At 41.5% G+C, this 16,571-nt stretch overlaps 1 protein-coding gene across 1 annotated transcript; it reads right to left on the bottom strand.

The window, feature by feature from the left end:
- Nucleotides 1-1,399: 1,399 nt before the first annotated feature.
- Nucleotides 1,400-1,898, bottom strand: LOC112313128 (large ribosomal subunit protein uL24-like). Its single transcript, XM_024569708.3, has one exon. The coding sequence runs from the start codon at nucleotides 1,872-1,874 to the stop codon at nucleotides 1,437-1,439; it is 438 nt and encodes a 145-aa protein (XP_024425476.2). The 5' UTR covers nucleotides 1,875-1,898; the 3' UTR covers nucleotides 1,400-1,436.
- Between the last annotated feature and the right edge of the window lie 14,673 nt (nucleotides 1,899-16,571).

Genomic DNA, 16,571 nt, shown 5'->3' on the forward strand with positions numbered 1-16,571 from the left:
TCACTTATAATGAGGAAGCTCCTAAGATCTGATAACAAAAGTATTTCCCTTTCTTCTCATGTGTGATGTGTGTTAGAATAAGCCCTCTCTGAGCTCATCACAAAACTAGCATGGTTTTGGCTACTTTTCAGTGATTTTTGTAACCTGGAGTAACCTAGTCACTCTTTCTGGTCCTAATAATCACATGTGAAATAAAGCAATAGTAATATGAATACATTTCTGGGTGCTTAATTGCCCCCGACACTTGAATTACTTGTGAATGACCTGAAGGTATTGTTTGAAGTGGAAGCTCCTTTGTTGCCTCTTCCAAATCAGTTTTCACAACAAACTTGTATTCTGGTTCCTTCACTATATTTGAGGGCCTCTTACAAACTGTGTGGTTTAGTTCTTACTTTGGCATTGTCTTAAATGGAAGTACATTCTTAACTTGGTAGTTCTTAAAGAAAAAGAAAATGCATTAAATTTAATAAATCTTATGGACTGGATGTTTGTTTCCTCCCCAAATTCACATGTTGAAGTTCTACCGCAGTTTGATGGTATTAGCAGGTGGGGTCTTTAGCAGGTGTTGGGATTGGATGAGGTCATGAGGGTGGAGCCCTCATGAATGGAATTAGTGCCCTCATAATGGTCCACACTTGCTTCCCCTCTCTTCCTTCTGCCATATGAAGATACAACAGAAATTTGGTTGGCTGTAATTAGAGGAGGGCCCTCACCATGTTTGTACCCTGATCTTAGACTCCCAGACTCCGGGACCATGAAAAATAAATTTCTGCTGTTTATTTGCCACCTAGTCTAAGGAATTGTTATAGCAACTTGAACTGACTAAACGGCAACGGGAAAGGTACATATGAAGTCAATCAAGGTCATCAGTATTCCCACCAGCTGTCCAGGATTCCTGTTTGTGCCTTTGGTACAGGTGCAGAGCCAGACAGAGCTGTCCACTTTTCCAGCATCCAGCACTAGAGGAATCATGTTAAATTATTCATTCACCCAAATCCATTGAGTGCCTACTGTGCTGGCACCATACAAAGCACTTGGAACACAAAGGTGAGCAAAATTCAGGCACTCTCATTGTTTTCCTGTGCTCTGAATCTATGAAGGAGGTAGACATTACTTGTATATTTACACATGGACGTGTCATTACGAAAAAAAAAAGCAGGGTTCTGACAGAATGGAATGTGAACGTGCTAAGGGCAGAGACTGCTGCTACATGCCTGTCATGGGGACATACTGCCACCTAGGAGGACCTTTGGAAATCTGTGGGAGCATTTTGTTTGCCCCCACAGTGATGGAGGCATTTAGAGGAAGGGGGAACAGAGTGTTAGACATCCCACAGTTCACAGGACAGTCCTTTACACAAAGTTCTGTCTCACTTCACACATGACTTTTTTTTTTTTCATTTCAAGTTTTCAATTAAAGCTGTATATAAGATTACATTATTCCTGCATCTTCTCAATTGTTTCTTCCTTGTATTTGCCCTTTTCCTTTCCTACTTGGCGAGATTTGGCTTTACCTTCAAGCATCTTTTTGCGGTCTTTGTCCAGTTTTAGTCTAGTGATAACCACCGTGCTGGGGTGAATGCCCAAATGAACAGTTGTACCATTAGCTTTCTCCCACTGCACTCGTTCAGTGTAGATGACATATTTCTTCCTGTAAACCTGGACCACTTTGCCAATTTGCTGCCCTTTGTAATGTCCTTGCACAACCTGGACTTCATCATCCTTTTGGATGGGCATGGATCGAACACTGTACTTCTGTTTCAGCTCTTTGGAAAGAGGAGAAGACATAATCTTCCTGCGAATGTGGGACGGTGCATTGAAATGCCTTTTACGGTTCTTGCTCTGGTCAGAAGTCACAAAGGGATTGAACTTCATTTTGGCCGCTGCACCTTAGTGATGGCCGCAAAAGGAAAGAGCCACACATGACTTTCAAACATCCTTCTGGATACTCATGTATCTTCTTTGAGGTTGGATTTAAACTCCATTTTACATAGAAATGCAAAGTGTTTTTGCATGATTTTACAAACATAGAATTGTCCAAGAATGTAGCCTCAGTGTACATTGAGGAGAGATTATACTTTATTTTGTTTGCAACTTCAGTGAGTTACTCATCATTTTGGCAAGTCATGTCATTAGTGGCAAAGCTGCTGACAGCATTTAGGTCACAACAAACAAACCTGCATATTGGCCTGCATTTGGGCTTCATTTATTCACATGATTCTATATATGAAATCATGTGTAAACCCATGATTACTTTATTGGGCCTTTTAATGTGGTCATGACCAATCATTTATATATTGAGATATGTGTTACCTTTTATTTATTTTGGCAGTCTGTTTATTCTCCCTAACATAAAGAACATCTCCTTAACATCAGGGCCCAAGTGGATAGTTTCTTGCTTAAACAATGTGATTAGCTTTTCTTCACTTTGACAATATATAATCTTAGAGAAGTGTTTTGCTCTGTTACTTGAATACAGTAATAAATGATCATGTGAATAAGTTAATCCATTCTACAGGTACTCATACAACTGCCAAGATAAATCCGATATCGAATGAGGGTATGGTACCAGCTTAAAGCAGAGGCAGCTCTCAGGAATGAGAACAGGTAGACAATTAGCATTGGGTAACTACCTTCTGGGACCCCTTGTTCCCGAGATATTCCTCCTGAATTTTTATCAACAATATGAGGATGTGGGACAAGCCTGTTCCGTGTCTGCGGCCCTTTTACCAGCCTGGATGGATGCAGTTTCTTTAATTCCGTAGTTGTCAGACTTCTATTCAACTACATTTCTGACAGTTCTGAGTGATGGTTGTTCTATATTTTAGTTGAAATTTTGATGTGCTTGTCGGAGGAGGTGAGGAGCCATGTCTGCCTATAGTCTTGATTGGAAGACCTCAAAAATGGTATTTTTGATCCATGGTTGGTAATCTTCAGATGTGGAGGGATAACTGTATACATTGATCTATGCCATTTTATGTAAGGGTCTTGAGCATCTGTGGAATTTTCTGTCTATGGTGGGGGTGGGTTCTGGAGCCGATAGCCTGTGGATACTGAGGGACAACTAACTGTACTCTTTTCTATATAGTTAAATCCACCACTCTAAACAACATATTGATACTCAGAAGATTTATGAGAACAGTAATGCTTTGCCAGATCTAAGAATAAGTAAATAGTTTTTGGATCCACTCGTTTGCTGATGGGCACTTAGGTTGCTTCCAGTACTTGGCTATTGTAAATTGTGCTGCTATGAACATTGGGGTGCACAGGTTCTTTTGGATTGGTGTTTCAGTGTTCTTAGGGTATAATCCCAGCAGCGGAATTGCTGGGTCAAAGGGCAGTTCCATTTTTAGTTTTCTGAGCTATGGTACATTTACACAATGGAATTCTATGCAGCATAGAGAAAGAAGGAGCTTATACCCTTTGCAACAGCATGGATGGAACTGGAGAGCATTATGCTAAGTGAAATAAGCCAGACAGTAAGGGACAAATACCATATGATCTCACCTTTAACTGGAACATAATCAATAGAAGAAAAAAGCAAACAAAATATAACCAGAGACATTGAAGTTAAGAACAATCTAACAATAGCCAGGGGGGAGTGGGGTGGGGACAGTGGGAAGAGCGGATTAGAGGAACTACTTATAAAGGACACATGGACAAAATCAAGGGGGTGGGTGGAGGTAGGGGAGGGAGGTGGGTTCAGCTGGGGTGGGGTGGAGGGACGGGGAGAAAAGGCATACAACTGTAATTGAATAACAATAAAAATTAAAAAAAAAGAATAAGTAAATAGATTCCATGCAGATTTATAAGTTTGTATTGTACAACACTAACTGAAGTGTTCTACAATATGCTTTAATTAAGAGTTTTTGAAGAGGGAGACAAGGAGGGTGACAAGATATTAAATGTTCACTTTTTTTTTTTTTAGGTTGCAACAAATTGAGAGGTAAGAAAAAAGCTTCTGTATTTCTTTTGTAGGAGACTACATATAGAGAGATTCACTCAGCTGTGGTTGAGACAGTTAAAATAGATACCCTAAAAATGCTAAGAGTTATGTGGAGGAGATATTAGTTTTTAGAACCTGGTCGTGGCCTTGCCTGTGGTAGCTTACTTCGTTCATGGTCATTTTTATCTGACATCCAAGGTCAGTAAATCACTGACCACCAGGAGGCCCTGAAAATGTTTCTATCGGATTTCAAGGACCATAGTCTTTTTTTCTTTCAGTGAGCACAGCAGATCAAATATCCCCAGTGGAAACTGGAGGGGAGCCTTTATGCCTATTTAAAGATTAGCTTCCTCTCATGGAGATTTTCACCCAGAATGTAGCAGCAGCTGTTGAAATGGCTTTGATGTAGTCTGGGATTTTGTCAATTTTTTACTGTAATATTGAATAATCTTTTATGCTTGGCTTTTGTTTTTTTTGATGAACTAGGATTTTATGTAAATTTGATATTCATGTAGTTTTAAAAAAGATTCATTTCTTAAATCAAAAGCAAAAATAAAAAGTAAACTACATTTCTTTACTTCTTCACTGAACTAGAATAACTGGGGATTTTCAAGGTCTGTGCTTAGTATGTGGTATGCTTTCTTAACATTTCATTCTTTGTACTAAATTGATCCTAAATTTTTCTTTAGATTTTGTATATCAAGAACCGTAGATTATTTTGAAGTTAATAATTAATTGGGGATGCCCACAAGGCAACTGTTAATTGTTCAAAAGCAATATGATTTGTGGCCATAAAATATTTTTGAAATTTTTTTTATTGATTATGCTATTACAGTTTTCACAATTTCCCCCCTCTATCCCCCCTCCACCCTGACCCCCAACCTTCCAGCATTCCCCCCACCTTAGTTCATGTCCATCGGTTGTAATATAAGGTCTTTGAGTCCTTTGTTTCCCATACCATTTTTATCTCTCCCCATCTACCTTATGCCTACTAACTGTGCTTTTTCTTCCCTGTACCTTCCCCCCACCTACTCTCCCCTTCCCCCTCTCCACTGAAATCCCTCCGTGTGATGTCCATTTCTCTGATTCTGTTCTTGTTGTGGTTGTTTGCTTAGTTTTGTTTTCATCATATTTCTTTTCTTCTAGGTTCATTTGTTGATAGTTGTAAGTTTGTTGTCATTTTACTGTTCATATTTTTGATCTTCTTTTTCTTACATAAGTCCCTTTAACATTTCATAGAATAAGAGTTCGGTGATGATGAACTCCTTTAACTTGACCTTATCTGAGAAGCACTTTATCTGCTCTTTCTTTCTAAATGATAGCTTTGCTGGATAGAGTCATCTTGGATGTAGGTCCTTGTCTTTCATGACTTCAAATACTTCTTTCCAGTCCCTTCTTGCCTGCAAGGTTTCCTTTGAAAAATCAGCTAATGGTCTATGGGAACTCCTTTGTAGGTAACTGTCTCCTTTCCTCTTGGTTCTTTTAGGATTCTCTCTTTATATTTAATCTTGGGTAACTTAATGATGATGTGTCTTGATCTGTTCCTCTTTAGGTCCAACTTCTTTGGGACTCTCTGGGCTTTCTGGAATTCCTGGAAGTCTATTTCCTTCACCAGATCAGGGAAGTTTTCATTCATTATTTGTTCAAATAAGTTTTCAATTTTTTGCTCTTCCTCTTCTCTTTCTGGCACCCCTATAATTCGGATATTGAAACATTTCAAGTTGTCCCAGAGGTTTGTAAGAGTCTTCACTTTTTGAATTCTTGTTTCTTCATTTTGATGGATGTTTATTTTTTTTTCTTTAGTCCAAATCATTGCTTTGAATCCTGGTTTCCTTCCTGTCACTGTTGGTTCCCTGAACTTTCTGCTTCATTTCACCTTGGGTATCTTTCATTTGTTTTTTCATTTTTTGGCCAAGATCAATCAGATCTGTGAACATTGTGATTACCAGGGCTTTAAATTCTCCATCAGATAGGTTGGCGATCTCCTCCTTGCTTAGCTCTCTTTCTGAGGCTTTACACTGTTCTTTTATTTGGGCCATATTTCTCTTTTCTTTTTTTTTTTAACTTTAAAAAATATATATATTTATTGATTATGCGATTACAGTTGTCCCATTTCACTCCCTTCACTCAACTCCATCCTGCCCACCCCCTCCCTCCCACATTCCCCCCCTATAGTTCATGTCCATGGGTCATACTTATAAGTTCTTTGGCTTCTACATTTCCTACACTATTCTTACCCTCCCCCTGTCTATTTTCCACCTATCATTTATGCTATTTATTCTCTGTACCTTTCCCCCCTCTCTCCCCCTCCCACTCCCCTATTGATAACCCTCCCTGTGATCTCCATTTCTGTGGTTCTGTTCCTGTTCTACTTGTTTGCTTAGTTTTCTTTTGTTTTGGTTTTAGGTGTGGTTGTTATAACTGTGAGTTTGCTGTCATTTTTACTGTTCATGTTTTTTATCTTCTTTTTCTTAGATAAGTCCCTTTAACATTGCATATATAAGGGCGTGGTGATGATGAACTCCTTTAACCTGACCTTATCTGAGAAGCACTTTATCTTCCCTTTCATTCTAAATGATAGCTTTGCTGGATACAGTAATCTTGGATGTAGGTCCTTGCCTTTCATGACTTGGAATCCTTCTTTTCAGCCCCTTCTTGCCTGTAAGGTCTCTTTGGAGACATCAGCTGACAGTCTTATGGGAACCCCTTTGTAGGTAACTGTGTCCTTTTCTCTTGCTGCTTCTAAGATTTTCTCCCCATCTTTAATCTTGGGTAATGTTATTATGATGTGCCTTGGTGTGTTCCTCCTTGGGTCCAGCTTCTTTGGGACTCTCTGAGCTTCCTGGACTTCCTGGAAGTCTACTTCCTTCACCAGATTGGGAAAGTTCTCCTTCATTTGTTCAAATCAGTTTTCAATTTTTTGTTCTTCCTCTTCTCCTTCTGGCACGCCTATAATTCGGATGTTGGAACGTTTCAAGGTGTCCTGGAGGTTCCTAAGCCTCTCCTCATTTTTCCAAGTTCTTGTTTCTTCATTCTTTTCTGGTTGGATGTTTTTTTCTTCCTTCTGGTCCACACCATTGATCTGAGTCCCAGTTTCCTTCGCATCACTCTTGGTTCCCTGTACATTTTCCTTTGTCTCTCTTAGCATAGCCTTCATTTTTTCATCTAGTTTTTGACCAAATTCAACCAATTCTGTGAGCTTCTTGATTACCAGTGTTTTGAACTGTGCATCTGATAGGTTGGCTATCTGTTCGCTGCTTAGTTGAATTATTTCTGGAGCTTTGATCTGTTCTTTCATTTGGGACTTTTTTTTTTTTTTTGTCTTGGCCTGTCTGTTACTTAAAGGGGCAGAGCCTTAGGTGTTCACCCGGGCAGGGTAACGATGGTCGCTGTGCTGTGATGCTGTATGTGGGGGAGGGGCTGAGAGGGAGCAATGGCGCCCGCTCCACTCTCCACCAGATTTCAGTCACTCCCTCTGCTACCCACAATCAAACTGGGCCCCTCTGGTGCTGGTTCCCGAGTGGGTGGGCTTGTGCACACTCTAGGCCCCTGTGGGTCTCTCTAAGGACCTCTCCTGTGAGGCTGGGAGTTTCTCCTGCTGCCACCCCAACCCCCATGGGCACTTTCAATCAGAGGTCTGAGGCTTTATTTCCCCGAGCTGGAGCCCTGGGTTACTTGGTCTGGTTCACTCCCCACTGTTAGTCCTGGTTTTTCTGTGTACGAATGTGGGGTCACAGGGTGCTACTCCCCGCTTTGCCTGCCCCGTTCTCCGCCACTCTGAGTCCGACCCACTCGGTTTATCTGTGCGCGAATGTGGGGCCGCAGGGTCGGCTAGTGCTCGGACTGCCTGCGCCATTTGTCCCACACTCTGCCAGTCTCAGTCCCGCCACAGCGACGCGAGTCCTCTCCACCCCGGTGCCCATCTCCACCCCTCCTACCGGTCTGGATGAATGTTTCTTTTTTATCAACTTGGTGTCGGACTTCCCTTGCCTTTTGATTTTCTGTCAGTTCTGGTTGTGAGAGGAGGCACAGTGTGTCTACCTACGCTGTCATCTTGGTTCTCTCCCCTCCTGTCTATTTTGTACCTACCATTTATGCTTCTTTTTTTAAAAAAATATATTTATTGATTATGCTATTACAGTTTTCCAGTTTTCCCATTTCCCCCCCCCCCCACTCCATCCTGCCCACCCCACTCCCTCCCACATTCCCCCCCCATAGTTCATGTCCATGGGTCATACTTATAAGTTCTTTGGCTTCTACATTTCCTACACTATTTTTACCCTCCCCCTGTCTATTTTCCACCTATCATCTATGCTACTTATTCTCTGTACCTTTCCCCCCCTCTCCCCCTCCCACTCCCTTATTGACAACCCTCCATGTGATCTCCATCTCTATGGTTCTGTTCCTGTTCTAGTTGTTTGCCTAGTTTGCTCTTGTTTTTGTTTTAGGTGTGGTCGTTAATAACTGTGAGTTTGCTGTCATTTTTACTGTTCCTATTTTTGATCTTCTTTTTCTTAGGTAACTCCCTTTAACATTTCATAGAATAAGGGCTTGGTGATGATGAACTTCTTTAACTTGATCTTATCTGAGATGCACTTTATCTTCCCTTCCATTCTAAATGATAGCTTTGCTGGATACAGTAATCTTGGATGTAGGTCCTTGCGTTTAATCTTGGGTAATGTAATTATGATGTGCCTTGGTGTGTTCCTCCTTGGGTCCAGCTTCTTTGGGACTCTCTGAGCTTCCTGGACTTCCCGGAAGTCTATTTCCTTTGCCAGATTAGGGAAGTTCTCCTTCATTATTTGTTCAAGTAAGTTTTCAATTTTTTGTTTTTCCTCTTCTCCTTCTGGCACCCCTATAATTCAGATGTGGGAACGTTTCAAGGCATCCGGGAGGTTCCTAAGCCTCTCCTCATTTTTCCAAGTTCTTGTTTCTTCATTCTTTTCTGGTTGGATGTTTGTTTCTTCCTTCTGGTCCACACCATTGATTTGAGTCCCAGTTTCCTTCTCATCACTATTGGTTCCCTGTACATTTTCCTTTGTTTCTCTTAGCATAGGCTTCATTTTTTCATCTGTTTTTCGAATAGATTCAACCAAGTCTGTGAGCATATTGATAACCAGTGCTTTGGACTGTGCATCCGATAGGTTAGCTATCTCTTCGTCACTTAGTTGTATTTTTTCTGGAGCTTTGAAGTGTTCTGTCATTTGGGCCTTTTTTTTTTTTTTTTTTTTTTTTTTGTCTTGGCTCATCTGTTACTTTAAGGGGCAGAGCCTTAGGTGTTCACCGGGGCTGGGTAATGCTGGTCGCTGCGCTGTGACGCTGTACGTGGGGGAGGGGCCGAGTGGGAGCAATGGCTCCAGCCTCACTCTCCTCCAGATTTCAATCTTTCACTCCGATACCCACAATCAAACTGGGCCACTCTGGTGCTGGTTCCCGAGTAAGTGGGCTTGTGCACACTGTAGGCCCCTGTGGGTCTCTCCAACAACCTCTCCTGTGAGGCTGGGAGTCTCTCCTGCTGCCGCCCCAACTCCCAGGGGCACTTTCAATCAGAGGTTTGAGGCTTTATTTCCCCGAGCTGGAGCCCTGGGTTGCGTGGTCTGCTTTGCTGCCTGCCGTTCGTCTGGTTTATCTGTGGGCGAATGTGGTGCCGCAGGGTGCTACCCGCCACTCTGCCTGCCCCACTCTCCGCCACTCTGAGTCCTGCCCTCTGGGTTTATCTGTGCAAATGTGGGGCTGCAGGGTCGGCTAGTGCTCGGACTGCCTGCGCCATTTGTCCCACACTCTGCCAGTCTCAGCCCCGCCACAGCGACGCGAATCCTCTCCACCCGGGTGCCCGTCTCCGCCCCTCCTACCAGTCTGGATGAATGTTTATTTTCTATTTCCTTGGTGTCGGTCCCCCTTGCTGTTCGATTCTCTGTCAGTTCTGGTTGTGCGAGGAGGCGCAGTGTGTCTACCTACGCCGCCATCTTGGTTCTCCCCATTTATGCTTCTTATTCCCTCTTCCCTTCCTCCATTCTCTCCATCCCTCTCTCCACTGATAACCCTCCATGCGATCTCCATTTCTGTGATTCTGTTCCTGTTCTAGTTGTTTGCTTAGTTTGTTTTTGTTTTTGTTTTTTAGTTTCCGTTATTGATAGTTGTGAATTCGTTGTCATTTTACTGTTCATAATTTTGATCTTCTTCTTTTTTTTAGAGAAGTCCCTTTAACATTCCATAGAATAAGGGTTTGGTGATGATGAACTCCTTTAAGTTGGCCTTATCTGGGAAGCGCTTTATCTGCCCTTCCATTCTAAATGATAGCTTTGCTGGATAGAGTAATCTTGGATATAGGTCCTTGCTTTTCATGACTTTGAATACTTCTTTCCAGTCCCTTCTTGCCTGCAAGGTTTCTTTTGAGAAATCAGCTGATAGTCTATGGGAACTCCTGCGTAGGTAACTGTCTCCTTTTCTCTGGCTGCTTTTAAGATTCTGTCCTTCTCTTTCATCTTGCTAATGTAATAATGATGTGCCTTAGTGCATGCTTCCTTGGGTCCAACTTTTTTGGGACTCTGGGCTTTTTGGACTTCCTGGAAGTCTATTTCCTTTGTTAGATTAGGGAAGTTCTCCTTCATTATTCATTCAAATAAGTTTTCAATTTCTTGCTCTTCCTCTTCTCCTTCTGGCATCCATATAATTCGGATGTTGGAACATTTAATGTTTTCCCAGAGTTTCCTAAGCCTCTCCTTATTTTTTTGAATTCTTATTTCTTCATCATGGCTGCTCTCCAAATGAGACAGAGAGGGCCTTGGAGTGCCTCTGTCACTCTCTCAAGAGGAGAGCACACTGACCCCTCAACAGGCTTTTATTGCTTTTCTGGGCAGATTTCGTTGAGGATGGTCCTTATTAACTATGCACAGGTTGGCTTTGGGTGGTTACAGAAAACAAAGTAGAGGATGTTACTAATTACATCAAAAAGGAAGGATATTTACAAATGTAAAGGGTAAAGTCGTTGAACTGGTTATACTTGTCCTTGGAAGCTTTAGCATAGATTTTAGGAAGTTACTTTAAAGATATGCAGTAAACTGTTGGCTGCCTCAATTCAGGGTGGAGGAGTTTTAGCAAAAGCAAGCCTCATAGCTTCATAGGTACAATGAAGGCCTGATTCCCCATGGGAGAACCTATCTGTGGGCATGGGTCCTGTGTGCCGGACCTCCCTCCCCACTGGCCTTTCCGAGTGGGACCTGGGTGCATGCCATGCAGAACAGTCTCCTATATAGCCTTCTCTTCTTCATCTATTTTGTGTCTGTATTCAATCATTTCTGTGAGCATCCTGATCACTAGTGTTTTGAACTCTGCATCTGATAGGTTGGCTATCTTCTTGTCATTTAGTTCTTTTTCTAGAGTTTTGATCCGTTCTTTCATCTGGGCCATGTTTCTTTGTCTTGGAGCATCTCTTACACTGTAAGGGGTGGAGCCTTAGCATGGCAGGGTAATACTCTTTGCTGCATTGTGGTGCTGTATGTTGGGGAGGGGTCACAGAGGGAACAATTCTGCTTGCTGGGCTCACGCCCTGCTTTCAGTCACTTCCCCTGATACCCACAAGAAAATTGGGCCCTTCTGATGCTGATTCCTCATTGGATAGGTTTATGTATGTTCTAGGACCCCATAGGTCTGTTCAATGAATTCTGCTGTGAGGGTAGGAGTTTCTCCCACTGCCACAATCCCCATGGGTTTTTTATAGCCAGAGGTTTTGAGGCTTTAGTTTCCTGTGCTGGAACCCTGGGTTGCATGGTCTGTCTTGCTCCACAGTTGTTCTTCCCAGTATATCCACACATGAATTTGGGACTGCCCAGTCCACCAGCAGCTGCCTCACCTACTTGGTCTCTCATTTCTGCCTCTCCTACCAGTCTTGATGAATGTTTCTTCTTTAATTCCTTAGTTGTCAGACTTCTATACAGTTTGATTTTCTGACAGTTCTGGTTGTTTTTTGTTTTTAAATTGATTCTTGTCCTTCTTTTGGTTGTGCGAGGAAGCAAAGCGTATCTGGCCTCCATCTTGGCCAGAAGTTCCAATTCATTTAAATTTTTAGAAAAATATTGTTCATATTTAGTTAGGTACTAATAGTAAGTTTCAAAATAAGTGTCATTTTTATTTCAATGATCTCTTTTGGGGAGAAGGAACTCACACTATTTAAAATGAGATATAGGTAGTAAGGCTCTATTATTTTGAAGAAATGAAAAATATCTGTTTAGTCTGCTTATCTATTAAATTGACTTCTGTAGGTTTAACATTACTTATCTGAAGTATGATTATTCTCAAGTATTAGAAAGAATTTTATAGTTTTACTGAAATCTACATTGAATTCAAAATTAAAGTTGTACCAAATGCAAATATTTAATAATACATTAGCATATTCTAGTTATAATTGAAAAAATATAGAATTGATCTAGAAAGTTCTCTAACCTTGTATTTGATGATAACAGATAACCACTTGGAAGAGATTGGCAGGAGAGATTCAAGCATCATAAATCTGGTGAGTAGAGATGTCCTTTAAGATACTGCCCATGTTTTAGATCTTATATTGGGTTGGTTAAAAAATTTATTTTGTTTTTTACATAAGATGGCTCTAGTAGTGTTTAGTTGTCTTTAACTTCATTCAGAACAATGTTAGATTGTATTGTGACAGGTCAGCATGTGTCATATCAGCATGCATTTAAAAAAAATCATAATTGGTGAATTTTTGTGTAGCCATTTTAATATTGAAAATGGAAGAAAATAAACACTTTTGGCATAGTATACTTTATTATAGGGAACTGTTTCATGTGTGGGAAATGTAGCCCAGCTCTCACTTGGAAAAGCCAGTGGGTGCAAGGTTCAGCTGTCAGGACCCACGCCCACAGACAGGTTCTCTGGTGGAGAATTAGGCCTACATTGTACCTAGGCTGCTATGACACTTGCTTTTGCTAAAACTCCCTCACCCTGAATTGAGGCAGCAAATATTTACTGAATATCTTTAACTTCCTAAAGTCTGTGCTAAACCTCCCAAGTATGGAGTGTAACCAGTTCAACCACTTTCCCCCTTGAGCTGTAACATCCTTCTCTTTGAAGTAATTAGCAGCATTCTGTTCTTTGTTGTCTGTAAAAGGTAATCGCCTACAGTGAACCTGTGCATAGTAAATGAGGACCATCCTCATGTAATGTGCCCAGAAAAGCAATAAAAGCCTGTCCAGGCAGGGGTTGGGTTCTCTTGGGCTCTCTCTGGCCCTCTCACCCTCTCTCACTTAGAGAGTGGCCATGCCATCCCTTTTTCTCCACAGGATTTCTGTAGTCCATGTGAATTTGTCTACTGGTGCCACAACACAGGATCCTGCTGTCCAGGATCCGCATCACTTTATTATTTTAAGAAAGATAAAAACACAACTGAAATACAAAAAAAGATTTGTGCAGTGTATGGAGAAGGTGTTGAGACTGATTGAATGTGTCAGAAGTGGTTTGTGAAGATTTCATGCTGGAGATTTCTTGCTGGGTGATACTCCACGATCGGGTAGACCAGTTGAAGTTGATAGCAATCAAACTGAGATGTTAATTGAGAACAATCAACATTCTACCATGCAGGAGATAGCTGATATATCCAGAATATCCAAATCAATAAAGTTATTGGTGAAAATGAAAAATATGTCTTTTTTTACGGAAAAAACCATATGAACTTTTTGGCAACCCAATACATGTGTGAAATCAGATACTACATTCAGTTCTATTAAGACTGTGGTTCTAACCTCCAAAGTTTCTTTTTTTTTTAATCCTTACCTGAGGATATGTTTATTGATTTCTTTTTTTTTTTTTTTTGAGAGAAGAAGAAAGAGATAGGAAGAGAGAAGCATTGATGTAAGAGAGAAACATTGATTGGTTGCCTCCAGTATGCATCCTGACCTGGGAATGAACCCACAGTCGAGGTATGTTCCCTGAATTGAACCTGCAACCTTTTGGTGTATGGTACAATAGTCCAACCAACTGAACCACTGAACTAGGTCTCTACAGTTTCTCTATAGACAAATGTTTTTGTGATGTGAAATAAACTACAAGTTTAATTTTAAGACTGCTTATAGTCCTTGGAGGAGTATCTACTCAGGACTAAGTGATTGAATTGAGTTTGTTTCTGTAACTGGTCATTAGGTATAACTGAATCCATGTGCCTTTACAGTTTGCTTGTGCAATGCCTATGTGCACATAATAAATGTTATACGAACATAGGCTTAATGCATTTCTCTAATAAATGCGTTTAATGCATTCTTTTACCCAATGCTCTCATAATATCAGCAAATGATGTCAATTTGCTAAGATGGCTGCTATTAGTAGGGCTCTGAAATGCCAGGGGTGAAGGTATCATCTTAGAATGGATTTAACAGTTTGTTTCTGGAGACAACTTCTTTCACTCAGTGAACTCCAAGACTGAGTTCACTGTTGGAGTTAAGTGAAGAACACAGATTTTGTGTTCATGTATGTGTCTGGGGTGAAGAATATTTTCTTCACCAGTACTTATGGATATGAATTCTATAAAAATCTACTTAAAGGTACAGGAGTCAGTTAGGATATTTGCATTTGAAAGTTGCTAGTAGATAATGGTTCTTAGACTGAGAAATTCTAGAAATATTTCCTCATTTGAGAAAGTGAATCACCATTTAAAATGGTAATTCATTCTCATCTTGATGGCAGCAATTTTTTTTTACTTATTAGAGGTCACTTTGCTTCTAATAGACTTTTGGCAATTTTGAAATTAGACAAAAAATCATGTGTGACTGTCAAAATGGATCACACAAGGTATAACAGGGCTGTACAACCTTTTGGCGTCTCTGGGCCACACTGGAAGAAGAAGAGCTGTCTTGGGTCACACATTAAATACACAAACACTAATGAAAACTGATGAGAAAAAATAAAAGATTTTAGGCAAATTTATGATTTTGTGTTGGGCTGCATTCATAGCCTTCTGGGCCACCTGTGCCAATGGGCCAGGGGTTGGACACCCCTGGAAGCCCATGTCCTTTATTCAGGAACAAGCTTCTTGAGCCCTGCAAGTCTCTGGGCTCTTGATTTACCCACACTTTTTCGAAGACTGATGACTAATTTTCCAGTCTACAGAAACCACAGATTTTGGGGCTGGGTGGGTGACAGGGAGAGCAGATATAGGGAGCCACACTGAAAGCAGCAGGAAGTGATTGCCAGCATTGAGGAGGACACCATAAAACACATTCAGATTTTAAAAATAACAGCAATTTTGAATCATAATTTGGAATCACTGAGTATAGGAGCGGCTTTCTGTCTGTCAGCAGCCTGTGAGAGTGGTTTCTAATGATGGTGCAAGCGGTTTCTAAGGATGGTTCTTGGAGCCTTAGGGGTTTTTTTGTTGTCCCAGGGATACCAGATAGGTGGGATTCAGCGGCACCTCCATCTCTCACTTCAATTCTTCTTTTTATCTATTTTGTGTGTTCCAGTTTTATAAAAGGGCTTCTCAGCTAAAATGTGTATTTGAAAGCCAACATTTTATAGTTTGGTTCCACAATGAGGCTGAGTCATTAAATTATGTTCAGTATTCTTTGTGAAAATGGCAGAGAACATAAAAATATTTCATAAATATTTGCACTAAAATGGTAAAAATAAAAGTTTTGGCATGATAAGCTTTAAGTAAATATTTGTTGAACAGATGAATTACTAAATGCAGAGAAACTCAATGTATCAGAAAAGTTGCCTCCCTCCACATCACTGAATAAATAAGGCATGACTGAATGTGTCTTATTTATGTGTGTAAGGCTTGACTGAAAATTCTCTGTTTTTGAATTTTGTTGTGTTTATAGGTTCCTGGGTTCAATCTTCTAAGAACAGTTCGAATAGAGAAGTGACAACATTTTGCAAGGCACTTGTCAAAAGTACCTTCAAGTATCACTCTGCAGTCTTTAAAGCATCTTTAAGAAATATATCATCAGAGAACCAAGATGGCGGCGTAGGTAGACACACTGCGCCTCCTCCCACAACCAGAACTGACAGAAAATCAAACGGCAAGGAAGTCCAACACCAAGGAGATAAAAAATAAACATTCATCCAGACCGGTAGGAGGGGCGGAGACGGGCACCTGGGTGGAGAGGACTCGCGTGGCCGTGGCGGGACCGAGACTGGTGGAGTGTGGGATGAACGGGGCAGGCAGTCTGACCACTAGCAGACCCTGCAGCCCCACATTTTCACAGATAAACCCAGAGGGCAGGACTCAGAGTGGCGGAGAGTGGGGCAGGCAGAGTGGCGGGTAGCACCCTGCGGCACCACATTCGCCCACAGATAAACCAGACGAACAGTGGGGAGCGAAGCAGACCACGCAACCCAGGGCTCCAGCCCAGGGAAATAAAGCCTCAAACCTCTGATTGAAAATGCCCATGGGGGTTGGGGCAGCAGCAGGAGAGACTCCCAGCCTCACAGGAGAGGTCCTGAGAGAGACCCACAGGGGCCTGGAGTGTGCACAAGCCCACCCACTCGGGAACCAGCACCAGAGGGGCCCAGTTTGATTGTGGGTAGTGGAGTGAAAGATTGAAATCTGGAGGAGTGAAGCGGGTGCCATTGCTCCCTCTCAGCCCCTCCCCCACATACAGCATCACAGCACAGCG

This window comes from Desmodus rotundus, chromosome 2 (genome assembly GCF_022682495.2).
Source record: "Desmodus rotundus isolate HL8 chromosome 2, HLdesRot8A.1, whole genome shotgun sequence".
Classification (NCBI taxonomy): Eukaryota; Metazoa; Chordata; class Mammalia; order Chiroptera; family Phyllostomidae; genus Desmodus; species Desmodus rotundus.